Source organism: Panthera onca, chromosome F1 (genome assembly GCF_046562875.1).
Source record: "Panthera onca isolate mPanOnc1 chromosome F1, mPanOnc1 haplotype 2, whole genome shotgun sequence".
In the NCBI taxonomy this organism is placed as follows: Eukaryota; Metazoa; Chordata; class Mammalia; order Carnivora; family Felidae; genus Panthera; species Panthera onca.
In genome coordinates this window covers 21,525,750-21,549,067 of record NC_138355.1, presented here as the reverse complement: position 1 = coordinate 21,549,067, position 23,318 = coordinate 21,525,750, and the positions used below count along the sequence as shown (strand labels likewise).

Here is a 23,318-nt window from a genome sequence, read left to right as displayed (position 1 = left end):
AGACCCACGAGAGCCGATGGTATAGTTTTTGTCCAAATCTGAAGGCCTGAGATCCAGGATAATTGATGATGTAGTTCCAGTTTGAAGGCCAGCAGGCTTAAAACCCAAGAAAAGGCAATGTTTCAGTTCGAGTCAAAAGGCAGGAGAAAACTAATGTCTCAGTTCAAAGTTGATCAGGCAAGAGGCGATCTCACTAACTCAAAGGAAGGTTTAGCTTTTTTGTTTTATTCAGGCCTTCAACTGATCAGATGAGGCCCACCCACACTAGGGAGGGCAACTTGCTTTACTCTGTCTACTGATTGTAATGTTGATCTCATCTGAAACACCTTCACAGAAACATCCAGAATAAGGATTAACCAAATATCTGAGCACCCTGCGGCCCAATCAAGGTGACACATAAAATTCACCATCATACTGTGCCTTTGTCTTTGCCTATTGCCCCTTTTTGTCAAGGCTGTATTCTTATATTCTAAAATTGCGGGGGGTGGGGGGGGCAGGAAGTCTCAACATTTTGTTCATTATTGCCATTTTCAAAATCATTTTATATCTAAAATTTCTTCAAGAAAAACCCTTTTCGACATTTAGAACCAGCATTCCCGATAATGTGTGAAATATAAAATCCAGCATTTATTCGGAACTTCCATATATCCAAGGTCATTATGAGTAATTGGCACATATTTTAGATCATTTAATCCTGTGCAGTTGGTCAGGTGGGTACTGTTAATGTCCCATTTTATAGACAAGAAGACTGAGCCACGGGGAGGCAGGAATTCTGCCGGCTTCCACTGTTTTACATGAGTTAATTTCTGTAAAGCACACACATGCACATACACACAAAGTATAGAATAAAACTGCAGAAACCCGATTCACGTGAATGATCAAAGATTATCAATGATCATTTCTACATACTTTGTTTTATGGAATATGCTATATACCTCATGGTTTTCATTTTTCACGTAAAGAAATTGAGACCGTGGGGCACACGTGTTCACTTGAAGTCATAGTAGCAGAAGGGAGTTGGGATTTGTAACCTCCACCTAGGACTCCTTCCCTTCTGTCGCACTGCCTATAAGATGTCAGAGGGTTAGTTGCAATAGTAGCATTCTGGATGGAACACAAAGTGTTCGTGCCTAATTACTGGAAGAGGGGCCAAGCAAGAGGCAAGAGGCAGGTAGGTGGGTGGATGTGGAGGTACAAGCTTTTAATCTGATTGCCTCTGCTTTCTCAGTTACGTAGGAAGCAGATCATTAGCCGAGGGTAAGGATGGGGGAGGAGGGGTTGGAGGTTTTGAGGAGAAAGAAGAAGGTTTGAAATATGATCTAGAGAGTGGGAGAGTGAACAGACAAGGAAAATGTAGTGTGATGTAGGCAGTATTCAGAACCCACTTGAGGTCACTGGTGTGGGATTTAAAATGAGACCGATCAGCCCGGTTGCCAACTGCATTCATTTGCGCAGACGGGACTGGAGCCACAGGGTCGTTGAGCTGAACCAGAGTTGGAGTGTTTTAGACAAGTATGATAAAGCGGTGGAGGGGCGAGAGTAGGGGTTACATGTGATTCCAATAATGGGCCACAGAATTTAATCTAAGTGAAGAGGGGGAGAATACGTGAGGTTGGTGAGGGTCAATAAAATGGTGGTTGGATGAATGGATTTTAAGTCTCGGGAGCATAGATAATTCTGGTGTTAGGAGGAATGATCTAGGAAGGTGGGAGGTGATGATCAAATATTGGGACTCCTGAAATTATGACCAAGGAAGGGTTGCAGACATTGGTAGTCTAGGCGTTACCATGGGAGTAGGGGTGGAGGACAGGCTCCTTTAGGAAGAAAAGTCAAGGTGCTGAGTGGCTTAAGAATTGGAAGCATCATCTTAGTGGCTACTGAAGTCACCAAAAATTATGGCGAAGTGTCAGAGAGGACAGTGAGCCAGACACTGAAATGTCGGGGAAAGATGGGGGCAGGATGGGATTGGGCATGACGGGAGCAAGTGCATGGAATGTTCTGGTGGCAGGATTTCATGACCTTAACCAAGGGCAGAGGGCTAGTCACTGGTAGAGCCGGGTTTTAAACCTACGAATTTGGTATTTGTAAACCTACAAATATGGTATTCTGCTACATAAAAACTTCTAAATAACAGACATTAAATAATGAATAAAGTCGTATCAATATTTAATTTGTTTTTACATGAGATTTACATGCTTAAAGGTAACATGAGTTTGTAAAATATACCACAGTCATCACGGTATTTTTTTTGTTTTGTTTTGTTTTTTGTTTTTGGAAATGTAACGTTAGAAAAAAATTAAGTAGAGTGTAATGTTAGAAATGCGTTTTATTCATCACATGGTGGTGTTGGTTATAATGACCGTAGCTACTAGCCATTGAATTTGTTCCGTGTGGCAGGTGCTGTGCTAATATATACACCCTCATTTATATATGACTCCAGCTACTGTTTTCTCCACATTTTATAGATGAAGATACTGAGGCTGAGAGAAATTAAGTGCCTTGCCCGAGGCCGTGTGGCACAGTGGGACTGCATCCTCCCAGACTCAGACCGGGTCTGGCCTCATTTGTCATGTCATCTGGCTCTTCACCGAGTGCCTGTTCTGTGATGGCGTGATGTTAGACAGTGAAGGGAGAGCAAAAATGATGGCAGGGCTCTTTGTATCTGATGAGGGCAAATAGTAACCGAATACATAATACATTAATTAGATTTATAGGCTTTCTGAAGAAAAGTGCAGGGTGTTTTATATAATAAGGGGCATGACCTAGTCTTGGAGCACCAGGGAAGATCTATTTGGGGAAGTAATTATTTTTTAATTAATTAATTTATTTCTAGGGATGCAGAGAGAGGGAGAGAGAGAGAGAGAGAGAGAGAGAGAGAGAGAGAATCCCAAGCAGGCTCTGTGCTGTCAGCTCAGAGCCCGACTCCCGGCTCGATCCCATGAACCTGTGAGTTCTTGACCTGATCCTAAATCAAGAGTAGGACGCTCGACTGACTGAGCCACTCAGGCGCCCCCTGGGAAGTAATTTTTAAGCCAGACTTAAAAGAATAGTATAAGTTACCCACAGAAATGAGAGGGGGAGAAATTCCAGGTAAAGAAAGAAATCTGCAAGGACCCCCAGGCCCTAAAGCATCCTATGGATACATCAAGCATCATTATCCTTATTATTTAACTTGTGACAAAGCCATGGGTTTAGCAAATAATTGAGACATCAGTCGTTCCAGTACTTACTTCTTCCAGAACTGGTACTGATTGTGAAGACAGTGGCACATAATAATCTCCCCCTCTTATCATTAGGATAAATTGAGGCATGGAATGTTTCAGCCAACGGCATAGCTGGAAAAGTCATTTTTACCATTTTTCTCTTCACCTTTTCTCCTGTATATCTTGCAAACTACCTTCTTTCCAGAAGCATTTTTTAATGAACTTCTGTTCTTTTCTTTGTTTCACCGTTCCCTGCTTGCAAATGCATTTACCTAGCCAGGGAAAGGAACGTTTGCTCAAAAGCCTGTCATATTACATATGGGTATGATCTTCTAAACCAGAGCCCCGTAGTGTAGCTCTAGCTGGGCTGGAATTTCAGAGACTATGCTTCCACCCTAAACTTAGCTGAATGTGGGCCAGAGGCAAGCTTAAAAGGATGTGCTTTTATGTAACTATGGACACATAATTTTCATTTGTAAAATACTCTCTTTAGTGACAGGTGGAGGAAAATATAAGTTCAAAAGAAGCTCCATGATATGCCTTATTTATCAATGCCTACAGCTGAAGCATCCTCTCTCCACACTGAACTGTGTACACACACACACACACACCCCACATAGATGCATTACATGTATGTATTCTCTCTGCTTTCTCTATCCCCTCTGCTTATTTCCTTCCTTCCTTCCTTCCTTCCTTCCTTCCTCCCTCCCTCCTATCTATCTATCTATCTATCTATCTCTATTCCCCCTCTCCCTCCCAGGCAATGAGTTTTGAGCTCTCCACAAGGAAGCCTATTACCAGACATGCCGACCAAAAGCTTTCAAGCTCCATTTCTAGGTGCCACTGTTAAGTGGAAGGCTGCACATGATCGAAAAGCAGAATTTGAAATCGTTTGCAACAGAAATGGTCTCTTTCTGCACTGGGAGAGCTCGTGTGAGGGCTCCTCCAGTGGAGCAGACCATGCAGAGTGTTCACTGACTCATTTAGGTCTAGGTGGTATCATGGAAGAAATGCCCACCCAGTCAAGTCAAGACAAGGCCACAGCCAACTTCTGGCCCAGCCCAACACCAGGACCAAAGGGAGAACCCCATGAGTACTGATGTGTCTTGGAGAAGAAGAGGAAGGGGTGAGGAGAGTAGCTGAAAGTTTGGGAGTTGCCCGGGCTTAGGAAAGGTTCTGCATAAACTGGGTATTGTGTGAGCCAGGGAGAGAGGAAGAGGCAAATAAAAGATTGCGAATAGTTCTAGCATACCAGTTTGCATTACTGTGGGGCTTGTCTGTGGCACAGACTGTGTTTCCGCTTGAGGCAATGGTTCCGGATGGTTCCCCTGCTGGCCTGTGACCCTGAATCTAGGCCGTCTATGGCTGTCCACACAGGAGGACAGTCTTCAGGGTCTTGATTTGTCAGAATGAAGAAATTAACAAATCAACTCTTTCCTGACTTCTGATTCTGCTAATTTTCCCAAACTAACAAGAGGGGACAGGGTTATCCAATGCAGGACAGAGAATGTTGGAGCCCACACCTCTGAGTTGAAGTCAAGAGAGTAAAGCTTCTTTCCAACTGCAGGTTTCCACCTTCTGCCCCACATCCATCCTGATGCTGTCCGTGGGCAACTCCCCAGCCCTGTGCTCTTTCCACAAAACTCGTATTGGCTCAGTCTGCTCAGTAATGCCACCCACTTCTGAGGGAGGCAGCACTCTTGCCCCACAAGCAGGTAGAAGCTGGGGTGGAAATGTGTTTGACATTCACCCTCCTCCCAGCTCCAGCCCTGAAAACCCAACAGGGGTTGCCTCTGCTTAGATGCCTCTCCTTCCCTGGCCCCAGAGATTGGTCTGCTTTGCTCACGTGATTCGGGACCTGTCAAGCAGTTCCTCCATGGATTATGTTTTCCTAATGAGGAGGGGAGACATCTCCTCTATGGCCTGACCCTGGAAAGACAGGAGTGGCAGCTGCTGGAGACCAAGTCTCCAGCATGGGTGTTGGCCTTTTGAGAGAATAAAGCCTGAAAGGTGAAAAACCAAACAAAGAGAGGAGAGGGACAATTTGAGGGCCTTGGGGCCCGGTTTCCAGGCACCCCCCTCCAACGGCAACTTCCATTTAAACCTGGATAGGAGAGTCTCCGTGATGGGCCTCTTTCTGGTGAGGCCAGTTCCATTGTCTTACTTGGACTTGTACCCAGACAGCCCTGACACAGAGGCCTTCCCTTTTTCAGTTGGTCAGGGATAACTCGGCCCCAAAGCGGTTTTGGGGCTTTCAGGTCCAGCTCTGAAAGCTGGTGTTACCCCCTGCCTTTCCCTGTATGCCGCCCCCACCCCCTCCGTAGCCTCTCTGCTCATGGGCACCAAGCTCCCCGCTGCTGTCATCCCATGCCCTGCCAACCCCCAGCCTTCCCAGCGGCCGGGAGGACTGCTGGACCACTGCAATACCACTTAGCTGGTCTCCTGTAACTCCGTCCCTCCTCCCGTTTACTCCACTCTCTTCTGTCTGGCCAGACGTGTTTCTTCAGAAAGACCGTAGATTCCTTTGAGGGCAAGAATCTCTCCCAACTCCTGTTGCCTAGTATCACAGTTCACACCCAATAGGCCCTCCATAAATATCTGCTAAATAAATCAAATAGGCAATCCCACCTCTCTGATTTCTCTCGCTGTTTCACACATGCTCTTCCCCCTCTCCCTATACTTAATGTCAACACGGTATAGTCACGGTCCTGTGAGGTGACCGCTGGGTGGGAGGTGGGGGTGGGGCCTTGGTGTTCCCATATTCATCATTGCCTCCTCTCCAGGCCGCACGCATACATGTACAACCCGAGTTCAAGCCTGGTATTGCCACGGCATTCGCACCCTAGGGCAAGACACTCGTTCCTGTATAGAAATTTGAGAACCTTCTTATTAGAATATTTGTATTTGATTCGGGTAACTGCTAAATTTAACTAATTTAGCCAATGCTTGTAGGACACTCACTAAATGCCAGAACACTGTTCTGAACCCTTTAGCTATATTAAATAGTTCTGCCTCATAACAACCTCGCCAAGTGGATATAATTGTTACCATCCGCCTTACTTTATAGGTGAGGAAATGGGGACACAGAATGATTAAAGGACTTGCTCAAGATCGCACAGTGATTCGTGGCTAAGCTGGAATGTGAAGTAGGCAGACTGGCTCCAGAACCCACATCCTAATTGATGTACCCTCACTGTGATCTGGGCAAGCTCTACCCTGCACATCTGCGCCCTTGGATTCTGAGTTGTCTTTCTCGATCTCCAGGCCCCTCGAGAGCAGGAAGGCTCTTTGACCTGACCTACCTAGCAACATGCTGATGTGTGCTTAATCAGTGGGCTCATTGATTTATTACCTATGGCTTGAATACAGGTTTATTTATGTTCTTCTACGCAGTTAATTGTTCACATTGTAATCAATGCCAGTCCTAAAATTTGGCTCCTCAACATATATTTTCAAACAACCTAGGACCCATGCCAAGAATTAACTCTAATTACACATCGTACCAGTTTCGAGCACTAGAGATGACTAGAAGGCAAAATGTGTGTTATTTAAAATTATTGAACTGATAGTAAATAAAATGCTATTTTGCCCAACAGAGAGATAAAGTTACGTCTCTCTCTCTCTCTCTCTCTCTCTCTCTCTCTCTCTCTCTCTCTCTCTTTGTATTTCCCCTTTCTAGGTGTCAAGGATCACATGGGACTTTTTCCCCTCATGAATTCTAGACTGTTTCTTCAATTAATGCATAATTTTTAGCAACTCATAAGCCACCACTCGCTGTTCAGCAAAAAAGAATCATATTCAAACCCCTCTCTGTGGGTTCACCTCCAATGAACAGAACAAACATGAAAGACACATGGGGGAGAGCTGTTGATTTGATGCAGGGGTTATTCATAATACAATGTGGGGTCCTTTTTGGAGCCAACTCTAGTTGCTTCAGGGTATTTCTAAATTGAATTCCAAGAACAAAGTGTTTATAAATAGTAAGCATAAAAAAGAATGCATTCATCCCAGCCACTTCGGTTTATAGTCCCAGGAGCTCCCCTTGCAAATACTGACTCCTTTGGCTAGTTAATTGGCTAACTAGTTGAGTTACATTGGTGGTGTTCAACCCTGTCAGACCCAACACTCTGTTTTATGACAAATATTTTTAACCCCTTTACATGAAATAGAACAAATATTTTAACCCCTTACATGAAATTCACAAGTAGTAAAATCTATATACGCAAGATTTCAAAAATAAATGTAATGCCTTAACAGTGTTTAAAAGAGAAATAAAAAGGCAATAATTTATAATGATAGAGTAGCTTCTAATGTGTAAATGCTGTGGTACTATTGCAACAGGAGAATTTAATAAAGTTGACAGACACTTGCCCCGAATGTAGATTCACCATAATGTAATAAGTAAAGTAACATATGATGTACGATATGTCCAAGAGCAGTACCCACTGATCCAGATGTGCTGTATTGGTGATTCAAAGATCGTGAGCAGCATTGCAGACAATGATATGATTTTCCAAACTTATGAACACCTCTTGGTAAAATTTCTAAGTAACAATGTATAATCTTCCCTCGATTTACATGATAGTTATGCACCCAGAAAATTTGTCATAGGTTAAAGCAGTACAAGCTGCTCTGTGCTTATGTGTAAATGGAGTTAGCATCTTGGCTCAGGTCACGACAGGCAAGTTTTAACCTATGTAAATGTGTAGTGAGACATTCTGTAGTTTGTAGGACATACGGAAATGCTTTGTTGCACAGAGCTATCTTGAGCGCTGTCCGATTCTAGCCTTTCTAGCCCTGCCCTCTAAATGCCAGCAGTGTCCTCCAATCGTTGTGTCCAATGGTTATGTGGGAGAGCAACCATAAATGTCCCCAAATGCACTCTCTTGGGTGATGGCACCCACACTGACAACCACTGGGTTGGTTCCTAGCATTAGATTTAGCCCCAAATCATAATTATGTCAATTTATTCTGCTGACTTTTTCTAGTCTCCAGTAAAATCCTCAATCATTGGGTTCCGTGGGAACAAGGGCTCAGTTCATCCAGAGTGTACAATATTTAGTACCCAGCACAATCGCGGGCTTTCCTAAGTCTGCCTCAAATGAGTAAATACTTTTTGGATTAGACATTTGGGTTAGTCAAAAGATATATGTACTATTTAAATAAAATAGTTTTGTTACTTTCAATTATAAGTGACAGAACCTAGAAGCTCATAAGGGAGACTTGTAGTTAAGAATCATTTAAAAAATACCATTTCAACTGTTTCTGTTTGGAGGAATGGCATTAAAATGTTTGAAAACATCTGGAACCTGTTAACCTTCTTGTCATTTTGAGGAGGGAAGGGGAACATGTCGAGGACCCTGTATGAGCTGTGCCTTTGGCCTACGAGGTCTGCTTAATCTTCATAGTGGTCTGGAGGCAGCTATTACAGACTCTATTTTTACCAAAGAGGAAATTAGACTCAACAAGGCAACTAACTTGCCCACAGTAAGCCAACAGCAGAACAGAGTTTGAACTCAGAACTGTCTGACTCCAGAGGCTTCGTCTTTCCCAAGAAGTCATGCTGACCCTCTTTTTTTAAGTGAGGCAAAGCTAAGTGTCAGTTAAATCTACATCAGAAGGACCGTGAATTACAGCTACGTGAGGTCCACCTTAATATAATTTTACTGTTTCCGTAGTTGTGGTTGTCATGTCTGTTACATTCCACTTTCCTAGTGGTTCGGTGATTTTTATGTTGATCCTGTTCTTGGTCTGGCTCCAGCATTCAGGGTCTTACGTGAGCTCCCGTCAGTGGGATCCTTGAGGGCAGGGATGAGGCCTCCGTGTCTTTGGGTCTCCAGTACCCAGCATGGTGCCTGGCACGAAGTAGATGTTCAGAGAGTGTTTGTGGAGTTGACTTTAATTGAATGATGTTTCTCCTTTTAGGCCTTGGCCTTACACAATATTTCAGCGGGGCTTTGACCTGGTTTTGGGAGAACAGCCTTCTGATAAAATATTCAGGTAAGTGGCTGTCTAGGGACTCGCTTATGTATGTCTACAAGCCCCATGTCTCACTTGGCACTGAACTTTCTTCCCTAGAGATAAAGTAGAAAATGGGAAGCACATCTAGCTGTTCTGCCCCTCTCATTACAAAAGTGCTGGCCCCGGACTCACGCCCAGTGACAGCGTGGAGCACTCTTGAGGGCAGACAGCCCTTGTTTGGGTCCTGGCTTCCTTGCTTGCCTGCTCTGTGAGCCCCAGTAATTTACTTAACCTCTTGGAGCCTCCAGTTTCTGCGTTTGCTAAATGGGGCCGCGTTATTTGCCTGGTTGTATTGTGGTGAGGAATGTATGAGATAATGCAGGGAAAGCCCTTGGCACAGAAACTGGCACAGAGCAGGCAATTAATGTCAGTTTCTGCCTCTCCCTTTTGCATCTAATTTGCACCTTTTTCATCAAGTCTTATTCAGAATCTGTCCTGCCCCTGCCTCCTCCTTTTCTCAGCTCTACTTCATTATTATTTTTCTTTTATCTACCACCCTCCTAATCAAATTGGATATTTCTAGTCCCTCCCAAATTTCTACCTACATACCTGGGAATAGCACATGCTAGAAAAGTCAACCAGCAGAGGAAGAATTTGGGTGCCGCCGTGAACTATTGGATGTTCATGAAGTTTAATTCACGCGAGGCTTTAGCCGGAACACAACTTTATTTCCAAACTAAGATCTTAGCATGCGTTTATTTTGTCAGCGTGTCCTTCATTTAATGAGTATTTGCTGACTACCGGCAGAGTACCTGAGATTGCTTGTGGCCAGGCAGTATGGATGTGAATACATGTCCCTCTACGTGCATGCCCTCTGATGGAGGAAGTAAATAGTCCTGCCAAGGATGCATTAAGTTAGTGCAGGGCTCTACTGGAGAAAAGGCGAGCCGTGTGGGGCAAATGGAAAGCTTGTTTCCTTTTTCTTGCACTTGTACAGAGTGCTGAGTCTCCATATTCTCCGCTTCCTTTCCGGTCCCTTCCCCGGACCCTTCCTGTCAGCCTGGCCTGGCCTAGGTGTTAATTTTGCTCCTGCATTTGCCCCCTAGAGCCGACTCCTCTACCCCAGCTTCTCTGGTTCCTCCTCTGTGTTGGCCCCAGATGGCCTGGGTTTGGCCCCTGCAGTGTTCTCTTAAGGCATGCTCTTAGCAAGAGTGCATATTTATAGAGCTGCTTCTTCACAGGGCCTCCCCTTGCCTTTTTCCCTCCTGAATGTCTCTCTCAGGGGAGGCTGGGTCACATTAATGGCATTGGCTGCAGGCTGCTTTTGAGGATTCGTGCTGCACAAGATGTCAGCTATATTCCTTAGACTATGACTTGGGCATTTAAACTTTCCAACAAGGATTTATCGTTTGGCTGACTTTTTTTTTCTCTCTCTTTTTCTACCATTGGTCTGCTAAGACCTTCCAAGGGTGATAAAGCTAAGGCAGATGGAGAGCCTGGTGGAGTTCAGCAGATTGATGTGCATAAGTTTCCTCTCCCCTAAAAGTCAGAAACCAACACTTTGAAAAACCGGGGCCTTAATGAAATTGCTATTAGAGCAGAACCTGTACAAAAACTGTGCTTCCATCCCCACAAGTATTTATTCTTTTCAGATATGTTAGCTGCCAACTGCGTGTGATACCCACGCACTGCAGAGGGGTCAGCTGAATGGTTTGACCCTTGCAGTTATTTCAGGAGCCAGTGGGGTAATCGATCATGTTGGCCCTAACATGACAATAACTTGCCTGTCTGGTAAAAGCAATGGGTCATGATTTACCTATTTTAGGTATTAAGAACTTTCATCAAAACCACCTTGGGATTGGAGTAAACCACCCGCCAATGGCTACTGTGGAAAATTCTATGACCTGGTCAGTGACTGTAATCTCTTCAAGAAGCTAAGGACTGTTTGCTTGCCATTCTGTTCACCCATGATTTAGTATCCCAATGAATTCCAAGCCACTGCACATTTCTGACATTTGAATCGTTCCACATTTGAATGCCAATGTACAAGGCTGTTTTATAAGTTGCCCTTCTCCTATGAAAACTTCCATTCTTTTTTCTTTTTTTTAGTAGAGAGAGAGCAGGAGGGGCACAGAGAGAAGGAGAGAAAGAGAATTCCAAGCAGGCTCTGCACTGTCAGAGCAGAGCTCATTGTGGGGCCCGAGCTCGCGAACCGTGAGATCATGACCAGAGCCGAAACCAAGAGTCAGACACTTAAGCGACTGAGCCCCCCAGGCTCTCCAGAACCTTCTGTTCTTAGTCAAATCTATTCCCTACCTGATCCACCGTCCCCGGCAACTTGAACACTTCCCACTCTACACTTCTGCTCATCCTCTTTCCTCTAGCAAGAATATATATTCTTCTTCTAATATAAACATTATCCGTTTTCATGGTCTGGGTCAAATCTTAGTTAAGCCCAATATCTACTGAGCACCTACCACTGCAAGGCACCGGTTTAGATGCTGTAGATATGACCAAACAAATATGATTGACATAGCCCATGGCTTCAAGAAATTTACAATGTCATCCAAGAATTGTTCTCCAACCCCGATCTTCCAGGAGAATCCCAGCATGCTTCAAAAATGGCCAGTGATCTTCCCCGGCACAAACCCATTAATTGAAAAGTTCAGGGGCATGGGATCAGGCCACAAGTTTTTTAAAATCACCATGGTTCTTCTGATCTCTACCCAGGATTGAGAAACATTGCTCTCAAGCTTCTCCAAATCCACAAAGACTTTCCCCACCTCCAAACATCTATAACATACTGACTGTAATATTTATTTGTCAATTATTTCATCTCATGTTTCTTTTTAGTTGCCTGTTTATTCCAATGAAATGATTGTCTTCTTGAGGGAAGGGGTAATACCCTACATGGCTTTAAATATTTACTATCTAATGTATGATTTTGAACACAGTAAATCTCCAATAAATGTCTGTAGCTGATCATTTCAGGTTTTTCCGAAGGGCTTGAAACCAGTAATAAAGACCTTGTTACCCAACCTAACCTTGGTAATCTGCAATCCCAAAGAATCTGGGAAGGGCCCAAGCTAGACTCAAAGGGTCCAAGGAAGCTGAACCGAGTCTCCTCTGCAAACCCAGAGACATTCTTTCCATTATGGTGAGGATCATGCCATTTCACTAGACCCTCTGGTGGCAGGGATTGACGCAGACCAGATTTCTCTCTCAGACACCCTCCTTCCAAATGTGTACCTGTGTCCCTGGGAACAACATCTCATCCCGGAATGGCCGGACCTGGGGAAGAGTGAAGATGCCAAGAGCTAACCGTCAGTTTCCCCACATTCTGTTTCATGCCAAGCCACAGTGAGAGTACAGGCTTATTACGCCCAGTGCTCTCTGGCAAGGGTTTGCTTCTGAACAGAAGTTTCAAGTGCTAGTTCAACAGTGTCGTGTGCAGGACTCAGCCTACAGCTGAGCCATCAACTGTGGTGGTCACCACCAGCTGTCGCAAGAGAAGGCCCAACTTGGGAAAGCATTCCAGATGCTCTCCCAATTTCTCTTTGGTGGCTTTCTGAAGTCATTCCTGCCAAATCTACATGAATGAGGGACAGATGAGATTTCAGGACACAGCTTTTTCTCTGACAGTTTGTTCTATATTTGGTTTTTGGAGTTACTCAGTAAATTTTGCAGAGAAAAGAAAACTTTAGAATTTCATAGGCATGAGCCAGTATGGGCTGGAAAGCTGCTGTGAGCCATACTTGAGTATCAGACCAACCCCTGTCTTTCCCACTTATGGAGAGGTGACCTTGGGGAGGTTGCTAAACTCCTTAAAATGTTAGTTGACAAATTAGTAAAGTGTAGCCAAATGGCCAATCTGAGAAGACTGTATTGAGGGTAAATGGAGCAGCATACAGAGCACCTGCTGTGTTGAGAGTTCTCAACTGAGGTTAGTCTCAGCCACATCTGACTTTGCTTCCTCTTACAGGGTTTCACCTCGGCCCTACCAGACATCGAAGATTACACTGTTTTTCTTGTTAATGTGGTACAGTGTTATGTCTCAGAAACTACTGTGCCCTTTGGAGGTTCCTCACAATATGAAACCCAGATCCATCTTGACCACTAAATCCATTCAGACCCAGAGGTTGACCCACATCCTGCTCTAAGTAAAGGATGATCTTCACCATCACTTCTCCCTTAAGTTTGACAATGGAGATTATATCCATCCCGGAGCCTATGCAAACTAGGGAACATAACTGAATCTCATTATTGAACAGTCAGTAAATATTTATGGAGTGACCTCCTTGGGCCAAAACTTGGTGGTGGACAGTGCAGATACAAAGATGGCAAAGAAACCTCCCCTGCCACGCAAGAGAGCACGTTCTTCTGAGTGGTGATAGACATGAGAAGGTGGCCATGAGTCACCATCTCTGGGGGCAGCCAGGGACCATGTGTGTGTGCACAGAGGAGTGTCCTTTGTTTCAGCCTGAGGTTGAGCATGAAGATCCTGGAGGGCCTTCTGGAAGGGGTGGGGATTTTAACTTAGTCTTAACATGGCTGGAATGCAGCAAAGAGAGGGAAGCAAATTCCGAAAGGATTCTTAAGAGCAAAGCAAAGAGGTGAGGAAATTAAGGCGACTTTAGAGACGACAGTCCGATTGCAGGGTAGAAGCACAAAATGTGAGGCGGGGGTTGGGGAAAGAAGCGGCTGAAGAAGGGGGTGAGGATGACACTGTTGGAGACGTAAACTTTGCTCTGTGGGTCCAGGGTGCTGTTGAACAGTTTCAGCTGGGGAAAGAGGTGGCTTGCTTTTCCCTCTGAATTGTTGCTGAATGCAGAGGAGGAGGGGAACACTGAGACAGAGGGACGTGGAACTCTCTCTTCCAAAAGAAAAATTAACCGTCAGAAATATGCTAGAACTGCCAACTGTTTCCGAAAATCTGTTTCATAAATTATAAGCTACAGGTCCCAGATTTGTTGCTCTGCATCAGTGCAAACTTGTAATTTTATAACCAAAATAGAAAACAAAAATTCACCTCTGTGTCCAAATCAACAAATAAACTGCTTCCTCCCTGGTACCATTCACACTTGTGTATGTTCTCACTGAAACAATAGCTTACTTATAATATTAGTGGTGTCCTCACCCCCGCCTGCCTGTTGTAATATTACCCTCAAGAATGTCCATTCTGAAATGCCATGTCAGTGCAACACCTTGCATGTTGTTGCCTTCGAACCCACTCCACCTCTGAATCTCAAATTCCGGGCACTTAGGGGCAATCATTTGCCCTAATCGGCTCCTTAATCTTGCCAGATGAGAGAGAGAGAGAGAGAGAGAGAGAGAGAGAGAGAGAAGGGGCTGGCATGCCTTCCGTTTTGCCAGCTGCTTCACAGAAGAATGAAGTGGCAAGTGTCTTCTTCTGTCCCCTACTAACTGGCCTCCCTCACCTGGTGCAGACCCCTCCCTGCATCCCTGCACAGACCCAGCCCCATCCCACTTGCTCAGTGGTTTTGCCTTTCCCCTGGGCACCCGCCTTCTCTTCTGTCAGCTGTTCCAACACCCAGGGCTGCCTGTCCGTTAGGGAGTGGGTGAAAATCACGCGAGCCTGGGTCAGTGGGCATTCTCCACGGCCAGCATTCCAGAGGACTGCATTTCTCATAAAAGATCGCAAGCCATCCGTCTCGTTTCCTAGCATCATCTCAAGCAACCCCAGGGAGTGGAGAAGGGAGCATGTGGGTTAAGGGAGACGGATGAGCAGGATTCTGAAGCGGTGCTCTGTGACCAGCGTGCTGATCAAGCCAGGGCTGGGTTCTGTTTAATTGTATGCATTCTTCAATTGCTCCTTCCTCCACATTAAGTTGGAAGGGGCCGCCAGACTGCCACAGCCTTGTGATATCCCACCCACACTGGCTTTTATCCCATAGACTATTTTTGACTGTGAACACAGGGTATTTGAATGCCTTTGAAATAAAATGAATGAATAAATAAACAAATAATCTTTCACGGTTTTCTTAAGCTCTCCCTTGAAATGCGGATTGATTCTTCTATTCCTTTCAGCCCTTGTTATAAGAATTAAAAAAACAAAAAACAAAAAACAAAAAACTCCTCTGTTCCTGAGGGTTACTGCCATTAGCTGAGGATGTGGGTAGGAGTGTGGCAAACACATCCAGGCTTGCCCCGTTCTCCTTCTTCTCTTCTCCCTTGGGCTGCTGCCTTCCCTCATTTCTGTGTGCACCACACAACCTGAAAAGAGGGAGCTTCCGTCTTCCTTTCCCTTGGAGGCTTCCTTGAGGCACAAGAAGAGAAGCCGTCGCTACCACTGTGGGTGTGCAATCTGAGGGCTGGGGACGGTGGGAGGCCAGCCTGTCTCTTCAATTAAAATGCTTCCAATTATATCTGACATAGGGTTGAGGAAGCCCAGCTTTACATCTGAAGGAAACTGGAATTCGATTTCTTAGGGCTTGATAAAAACCACTTCAAACAGCTGGTGAGTGGGCGCCATAATCCGTTCCCCCAACTGGCTGGACATGTGCACAGGCGTAGGCCTCTCTGCCTCTCTGGGACTCCGTCATCTTATCCATGGCATGGCGGCCAGCTCCCTTTCCTGAAGAGGCGGCGAGGGCCGAGAAGGAAGCCCCTGACAGCAAAAGGCCAGGTCCCCTGGCGGGGTGGTTACTCCCCAGCTGTAACCCCCTGGTGTTGGGTGTCCCTGCAGATTCACCTACACCCTTGGGGAGGGCATGTGGTTGCCCCTCAGCAAGAGTTTTGTGATCCCACCGGCTGAACTGGCCATCAACCCTTCGGCAAAGTGTAAGACGGACATGACAGTGATGGAGGACGCTGTGGAGGTCAGGTGAGTCCGGGCCCAGGGTGCTGGGGCCACATTTGGCTTGGGGCGCTGAGTGAGGAACTACCTGCCAGTGCCAGGAGCTAGGAAAGGAGTCACAACGAGCCGAAAGGAGAAGTTGGCAGGCTGCCTTCAGATTCCCTGTACGCAGTGCCAGGATCTACTCTATCTGGGTCAATATTGCACACCCCAAGGCTCATGCTCTGGGAGAGGACATAAAATTAGAGTTTGTAAGCACTTCCCACATCCCCTAAGGACTGACAGGCAATAAAATGTTAATTTCCTTGCCCAAGTTTAGACCTCCTTCTTTGACCAGGCATTACAGCCTTGGCTCATTTCCCAGATATGGAGAATGTCCATAATTTGTTAGTTCAAGGCTCAGAATGTGGCTGATCTTTAATTTTCGTGAGAGTGAGACGTGCTGCGGGTGACTAGAGAGGAACTTGGAAGGTGATGCTACTTGATGTACCTGGAGTTGCCTTGACTCCTCGCCCTCCCCCTGTGTCTCCCCACAGAGAGGAGCTGATGACCTCGTCCTCCTTTGACAGCCTGGAGGTTCTCTTAGATTCCTTTGGGCCAGTGCGCGACTGCAGCAAGGATAACGGGGGCTGCAGCAAGAACTTCCGCTGCATCTCAGACCGCAAGCTGGACTCCACTGGTTGTGTGGTACGTCTGCCCCATCAGGCTTGTGATTCCAGTGGGTTGGGGGGCGCCCAGGATAACACATAATGCAGATATGCGGACGCAAATACACTGTGAATGAAAGACCAGGTGCCTGGCTGGCCCAGTAGGTGGAATGTGTGACTCTTAATCTCGGGCTCTTGAGTTTGAGTTCCACGTTGGGTGTAGAGATTACTTAAAAATAAAATCTTTAAAAAAGAAGAAAGAGAAGGTTGGGGGACCCGGGCGACTCAGTCGTTTAAGCATTTGACTCTTAATTTCAGCTCGGGGCATGATCTCACGGTTCGTGAGTTCGAGACGCGCGTCGGGCTCCAGGCTGACAGCGCGGAGCCTGTCGGGGATTCTCTCTCCATCTCCCTCTGCCCCTCCCCTGCTCACTCGCTCTCTGTCTCTCTATCTCAAAATACATAAATAAACTTTTAAAAGTACTTTTAAAAAAGAGAGAAGGTCAAAATGATCCCTCCCTAGTTGTCAACCACTGTCTAGTCTAAATTGCGAATTTTCTCTTGACAGAGATGAGAAGCTAATCACTAGTCAATCAAGAATTTATAGAGCACCTACTGTGTGCACTATAACTATCCTAGTGAAATTTCATGGATCACATAGCAGGATTCTTTGTTTCTAGTCTTACAATCTAACTGGTGAGGGCTACCCCCAAACAATTTGAGAATTAATTAGCTGCTTAACACTATGACATTGACTCTAATAGCAAATAGACTGTATTGACCATAATAGGAAATTCTACCTTTGTCTAGGGTCAGATCACATTGGCTGTAATAGGAGATTTTAGGAGAAACCTACCTAGGACCAGAATGATGAAAGAAGTAAGTTGCGCCAGGTACGGTAGGAAAAGTAAAAATATGTCCCCTTTGCCACCATAGCAATGAACTCTACTTCACCGAAGGTGGTTTTCTGCTTTGTTATCGGCTATGGAGACTTTGGCTACATGTAAATATGCGATGCCAGGACCTAAATAGGCCATTTGGTCGAGAGTGGACTAAGATAGCTCTTGCACTGTGGATAAAGAGTGACTGAACCATGCAGGTAAATGGAGGCAGGAGCGGATGAAGCCATCAGCTGCCCGAGCCTTTATATTGGCATTTTCATGCTCAGCAGCACTGTTTTCTGTTACCAGCCCTCCTTTCTTTTAAGGGCAGAATGATGCAATCCTCACAGAGAGGAGAGGACAAAGAAGGAAGACAGACAGGAAAGCCAGATGTAAAGTGGGCATAAAGGAGAGGGAGAGATGGTTTGTTGAGACACATAGTTCTGTTGTGTTTCTGGGGCAGGGCCAGGAGCCTTCAGCTGAGGGAGAATACGGTGCCTCGTCTTGCTTCCCAATCTGACAGCTGTGTTTCAGGAAAGGGACCCAGAGCAGGGGCAAGCTGTGAGGAGGCTGGGCCGAATCCCTCTTTCACACACCCCTTCCCTGTCTCTGAGCACCTGCTTGGTCCCGGGAGCTGTGCTCCATCAAAGACGGATATGTGCCTGGGATCCAGGGTGGGACTCTCTCAGCCCTAAGGCCTCCCAGGACTTTCACAGATCAGGCAGCAGCTGACAGGAGCCCAATTCATCTGAGGAGGGAAAGAAAGGGAAGAAAAGAAAAGGGAGAGAGCTGAGGGGCAGATAGGCGGAGACCTGGCCGGTCCATCAAAGGAAGGGAAAGCAAAACAGGACCACCGGGCAAGGACAAAGAGAAGCGCTCTGCGGGTTCTGTCTTCCAGAGGCAGCTGTGGGGAGGGGGGGGTAAGTTGGTGTCCCACAGGGCTCCCCTCCCTTTGGCTGGTCCGCTTTCAGACGTCTTAAGCAATGAGCTTCCCAACTGGGTCCCTTGGGAGACAATTTCACTGTCTGATGGAGCTCCCGGCCGAGCCACATTTTTCCCTACCGTTCAACCTGCATTTCTTCATTCAGATTTCAACCTTGCGTTCCTTGCCACTCTCTCAGGTCCCTCTGAGTCCTCAAACACTGTGTGCACGTGCACGAATACCTTCCCCCCGACCCCTGGCAGTCCCAGCTGAATCGGAGCGCGCTCACACCTTCGTACACTTACACATGATATGCTCTCCACCTCTCTGCCCCTTTCCTGAGCCCCGAACGGTTGCCTGTCAAGTGCCTTCTGTTGGTGATCCTAGCCCCTTTTACTTGGCACGTAGCCTTGCTGGTGTATTTTTGTACTTTTAACACTGTAATCTGTGAGACGAAGCTAGCAGGAATAGTTCTGATGAATATGCATTTGCAATAAGGCCGCGCTGCGTTTTAGAGTTGGAGCCGCGGCAGAAAGTCACGCAATTATACCAGTGCTTGGGATTAGCATAATACTTTGAAGTCACTGGTCCACGTGGCTGTTGGGGCTGGGTGACTGGCAGGCCATCCAACGGACTGTTTTTCCTTGGCCATCACGCGAGTGATCCCTGAGACAGGAGGACTGGAGGGTGAGGGCCGATGTGCCGCGTCTCGACCCTTGTGATCCGGCTGAGACTTACGGTGAGCTGAGCCAGACGTCAGCACTGTGCGAGAGCTCTGATGTTGATAGCAGAGCCTTCCAGAGTCGTCTGGAGGTGTGGGCCAGGGCCAGGGGCCTTTGGGCGGCACCAGAGTGCCGTTTGGGTGAACTGGGGTGCCGTTCTCCTCTCCACGTCAACCCTGACATTCAGTACTCTGGGTGCCCAACCGAAAGCCTTCTCAGGAGAGGCATGTTTTTGTGGAAGGAGAAAGAGGTGAGGAACTCCGAACACACTGGCCCTGAAGGAACCTGGGAAAGGGGCAGGGATGTGGGACAAGAGGAGGCACCTGTGTATTTTCCCGATTGGATGCAAGCCAGACAGGTGGGGCTGGTGCACATGGGCTGCTCAATCTTCATTCTTTCTAGGAAGGCAGGACACGTTTCTCGGTTACGCATGGACTCCCACAGGGTTAATTGCTACCCAGTTAATTGCCCTATTGTTTATGTTGTCTCTGAGGACAGGAAACAAATGCCCGTGAAAGGCACAGACCTGTGGAAGCCACGGTCTCTCAGTCCCCAACCAGAACACTCTCCCAAAGCGGGGATTGTTGAACCTTTGGGAAGGTTCCCGGAGCAGAGGTCAGCCACCCGCTGCTGATAACTTGGGTCTTACTTCTACCCGTTGTCCTTACTGTGCCGAGGTGGGAGCTGTAGTGCCTCCCTGGAAAGCACCAGAGCGGGGGCTCTGTGTCCTGTGAAGTTCCCTAAGGTCCTGCGAAGTGACTCTATTGGTGTCCTATTGTTGCTGTAACAAAGGACCACAGGTTTAGTGGCTTAAAACAGTCCTCATCTATTATCTTACAGCTCTCTAGGTGAGAATCCAACAGGAGTCTCATGGGGCTAAAATCAGTTATCTGCAGGGCTGCATTCTTTTCTGGAGGCTCCAGGGGAGAATCCATTGCCTTGGCTTTTCTAGCTTCTAGAGTCTGCCCTCCGGTTTTGGTTCCTGGTCCCCTTCTTGTATCTTTAAAGCCAGCTACGTTGCATTTTTTCTGGCCATTCTTCTGTAGCACCTGCTCTCTGATCTTCGGCTTCTCTCATCCGCTTTTAAGGGCTCCTGTGATGACGTTGGGTCTACCTGGATAATCCAGGATAATCTCCCCCTCTCAACTTGACCTGCAAAGCGCCTTCTGTCATGTAAGGGGACGCGTTCACAGGCTCCGGAGGTTATATTGCTGACACTCTTGGGGGCCACAAGTGGGAGATGGCAGTGGGATTGGGGCAGACGTGGTGGGCAGGATGCTGGTCCCCATTCCCAGCTTGAGCCAGGCCATCCTTCTTCTCATCCAGGCTACCTGTTGAGTTTTAAGTTAAAACACTTAGAAGGTTTGAAAATTATTTCCAGTGCTCTAAAATAACAGAAAGCCCATGCTCTACTGCCCCTTCCTCATCTCCACACTCTTCCTGAAAGTGGCCAAAAAATGCCTCTGCTTTGTACACTATCCGTGTGCACTTAGGTAAGCAGACCGTGGCCTTGGAAGGCAAGGGGTCAGCTGTCCCGCATTCCCGTGTAATGAACACATGACCTTGCCTGCCAGAGCATTATGCTCTAATGAGCTTTGAATTACCCAGTGACCCTGCCGCCCTTCTGTCCACATGCTGCCCACAGTGGTTTCCCACCAAATGTGTCATTTCACCTCTGCTGGAGCACAGATGTGCAGAGACCATTACAGATGACCATATCTCTTTCTCTCCGTAGGACAGTAAGCAGAAGCCTATGCCTCAGAGGCTTTCAGAGAAATGGGGGCAGGAAGCTGAAACATAAATTTAATTCCACCAAACTTTCCCCTTGGGAGAAGTCCTGCATGGCTTGGGTTGGCATGTCAGAGCCCATCGAAAAGTCAGGGAAATCATTATTTGTAAAAGGAAGATCAGCATGTAGTAAAGGGGAGCTTGTTTGGAGTAGACATTATGGTTGGATATCTTATGAATCATCCAGGTAAGGCAAGGCAGGTTCACCTGCGGGAAAGTGTTCCTCTTCTCCCAGGGGCCCCGAACATGCTCACGTGTCCATGACTCCTATTCATCGGCTAACAGCATCTGCCTCATAATCTGGAACAGAAGGGTGTATGTCTTGGGCCTAGTGAGATTTGACTAGACTCATAAGTAATTAATCAACCAAAAATCATTGGGAGAAAAAGAGGGAAGAGACAGTGAAGAAAAGAAGTTGAATGGGGGGGGGGGGATCATTTTAATCTCATTAGCAAATGATGCCTTAGACCAGTAATAAGTCAAGAAGCCATGAGCATCTCATGAAAGATGATTAACCTTGTGTAGTTTAGGGGTCGCTAAAATATGAGCTCATTTATTAGACCTTCTTGATGGGGGAGGGTTGTTGCCATAATAAACGGAGTTTTCTTTTTAAGCCCCTCGTTTCTAAAGGCTCTGGGACTGCTAAATGTAAACTAATATGAGAGGAGTTAATACATGACTTTGGGGCTCCATCCTGAGCAAACAGTGCTCTTTTAAGGAGTAAGTGGAGAGTTTGTGCACAAGCCAGGAGGTGAGAATGGCCAACACTTGCCAAGAGAAAATACCAGCTCCTCCTGGAGGCAAGATTTCTCTCCTGACAACTGGGCTGTGGCTGCAAATACTTCTAAGAAGAAGGCATGGTTTGGAGCCAGTAGTTTTTTTTTGTATTGAGATTCAGATTTTGAGGAGTCTAGAATGTGACCACAACAGTACAAGGAACATGTGGGCAAAAACAAAAACAAACGTCAACCGTGGGAAACTTGATTGATCGGGCCTGTTGGAGAATGGGTGTTCTGGTTCCACCAGGGTTGAGAAGAAAACTGTATTTTCGGTTTCGGCCTTCTTTTTCCTGGAAATCTTTCAAGAATATTTTTCCCTGAACTGCAGACCAAGTGAGTTACAGTGCAGTGAAGATAATTGCATCTTTTTCAGTGATTGAGGAGCTTGTCTTGCCTTCAGGGTCATCCCTCTGGACGTTTTGAGTGTTTTTGCCTTATAAATATTTGTACCCATAATGTGTGTGTGTGTGTGTGTGTGTGTGTGTGTGTGTGTGCGTGTGTGTAAAGGAGAAGGGTGAGTGAGAGACACAGAGAGAAATAGAAATAAAAAGAATATTAGGCTAAACCTACAAATCCATAATTGATCCCAGAATGTACTCTGGGAGTTGCTCAAAACAATCAAACAAACAACAAGTCTACCAGATTGCTTTACCTGTTGATGTATTGAATTGACTTTATTTCATTAGGGATTCCAATGAGTCCACGTTTTCTCACACCTGAGAAGCAGCACAGCAGAGTAGAAGAGACAGACTTGAGCTTTGAGGTCAAATAGATCTAGTTCCAAAATCTGATTCTGCCATTTTCCACCTCTGTGACCTGAAACAAGGTACTACTTAATCTTTCTGAGTCTTAAGTTTGCTCATCTGTAAAGTGAGGTGAGAAAAAGTCTGTGTTGTTGTGATTGAAGATAATATATATTGATTGTCCTGCACACGGAATTGCTTAACTCCCAATGGCTGTTATTGTTATTTTCGCTTTGCTTATAAGAACAACAAACGCAATGCAACTGGGACAAGGCAGCTAACCATCTTCTCTCCAGATCTCCCGAGAGACTGTAAATATCAGGTGGTCCAACTTGGCACAGCAGTGGGCATCCAGACATCAGGGCCAGGCAAGTTGTGGATATGCCAGGCTTTGGAATTCTGGAACAAAGCCTGCTTGGGTTTCCTTTGGTGAAGTCTTCGTCAGAAATCACGCTTAATGGAAAAAAGCAGGTGGAAAAAAAAGCGGGTGGTTGGGAAGGTGGGAGTCCTAGCTGGTGAGCTCGCCGATACAAGGGTGGAAACCACACGTGGGAACGACTGGCTTTGTCTCTACTTTGATGGCTTTTCTTAAGCTTCACAGAAGGGAGAAAAGAAAAAGGACTCCTAGCAACCAGGGCAGCCTATTTAATTCCAGTCGAACTTCCACATCCATGCGGGGCAGCCTCACAGTGGTGAAGCCAGCTCCCTTCTGGTGGCACATCTGCCCTAACAGCTGGATGGCCAAGGAGGTGGATGGGTGGGGGTGCTAACAAAACATGGGGTGCCATCCTCAGCTGCCTCATTTGCTTGTTTACCATCATCTGGAACATCTGGGTCTGCACCGCATGGGGCAGC

General features: G+C 46.3%; 1 protein-coding gene across 5 annotated transcripts in view; it reads left to right on the top strand.

The window, feature by feature from the left end:
• The window catches only part of ASTN1 (astrotactin 1), a 303,494-nt gene that overhangs the window by 195,296 nt on the left and 84,880 nt on the right, over window positions 1-23,318 (top strand). For 3 of the 5 annotated variants that reach the window (XM_060643583.3, XM_060643584.3, XM_060643587.3), the window contains exons 9-11: window positions 9,129-9,203; window positions 15,871-16,008; window positions 16,518-16,668. In XM_060643583.3, the coding sequence (XP_060499566.1) occupies window positions 9,129-9,203; window positions 15,871-16,008; window positions 16,518-16,668 (364 nt within the window). The remainder of the gene's footprint in view (window positions 1-9,128; window positions 9,204-15,870; window positions 16,009-16,517; window positions 16,669-23,318) is intronic. The other 2 variants (XM_060643585.3, XM_060643586.3) reach the window with 1 other exon arrangement.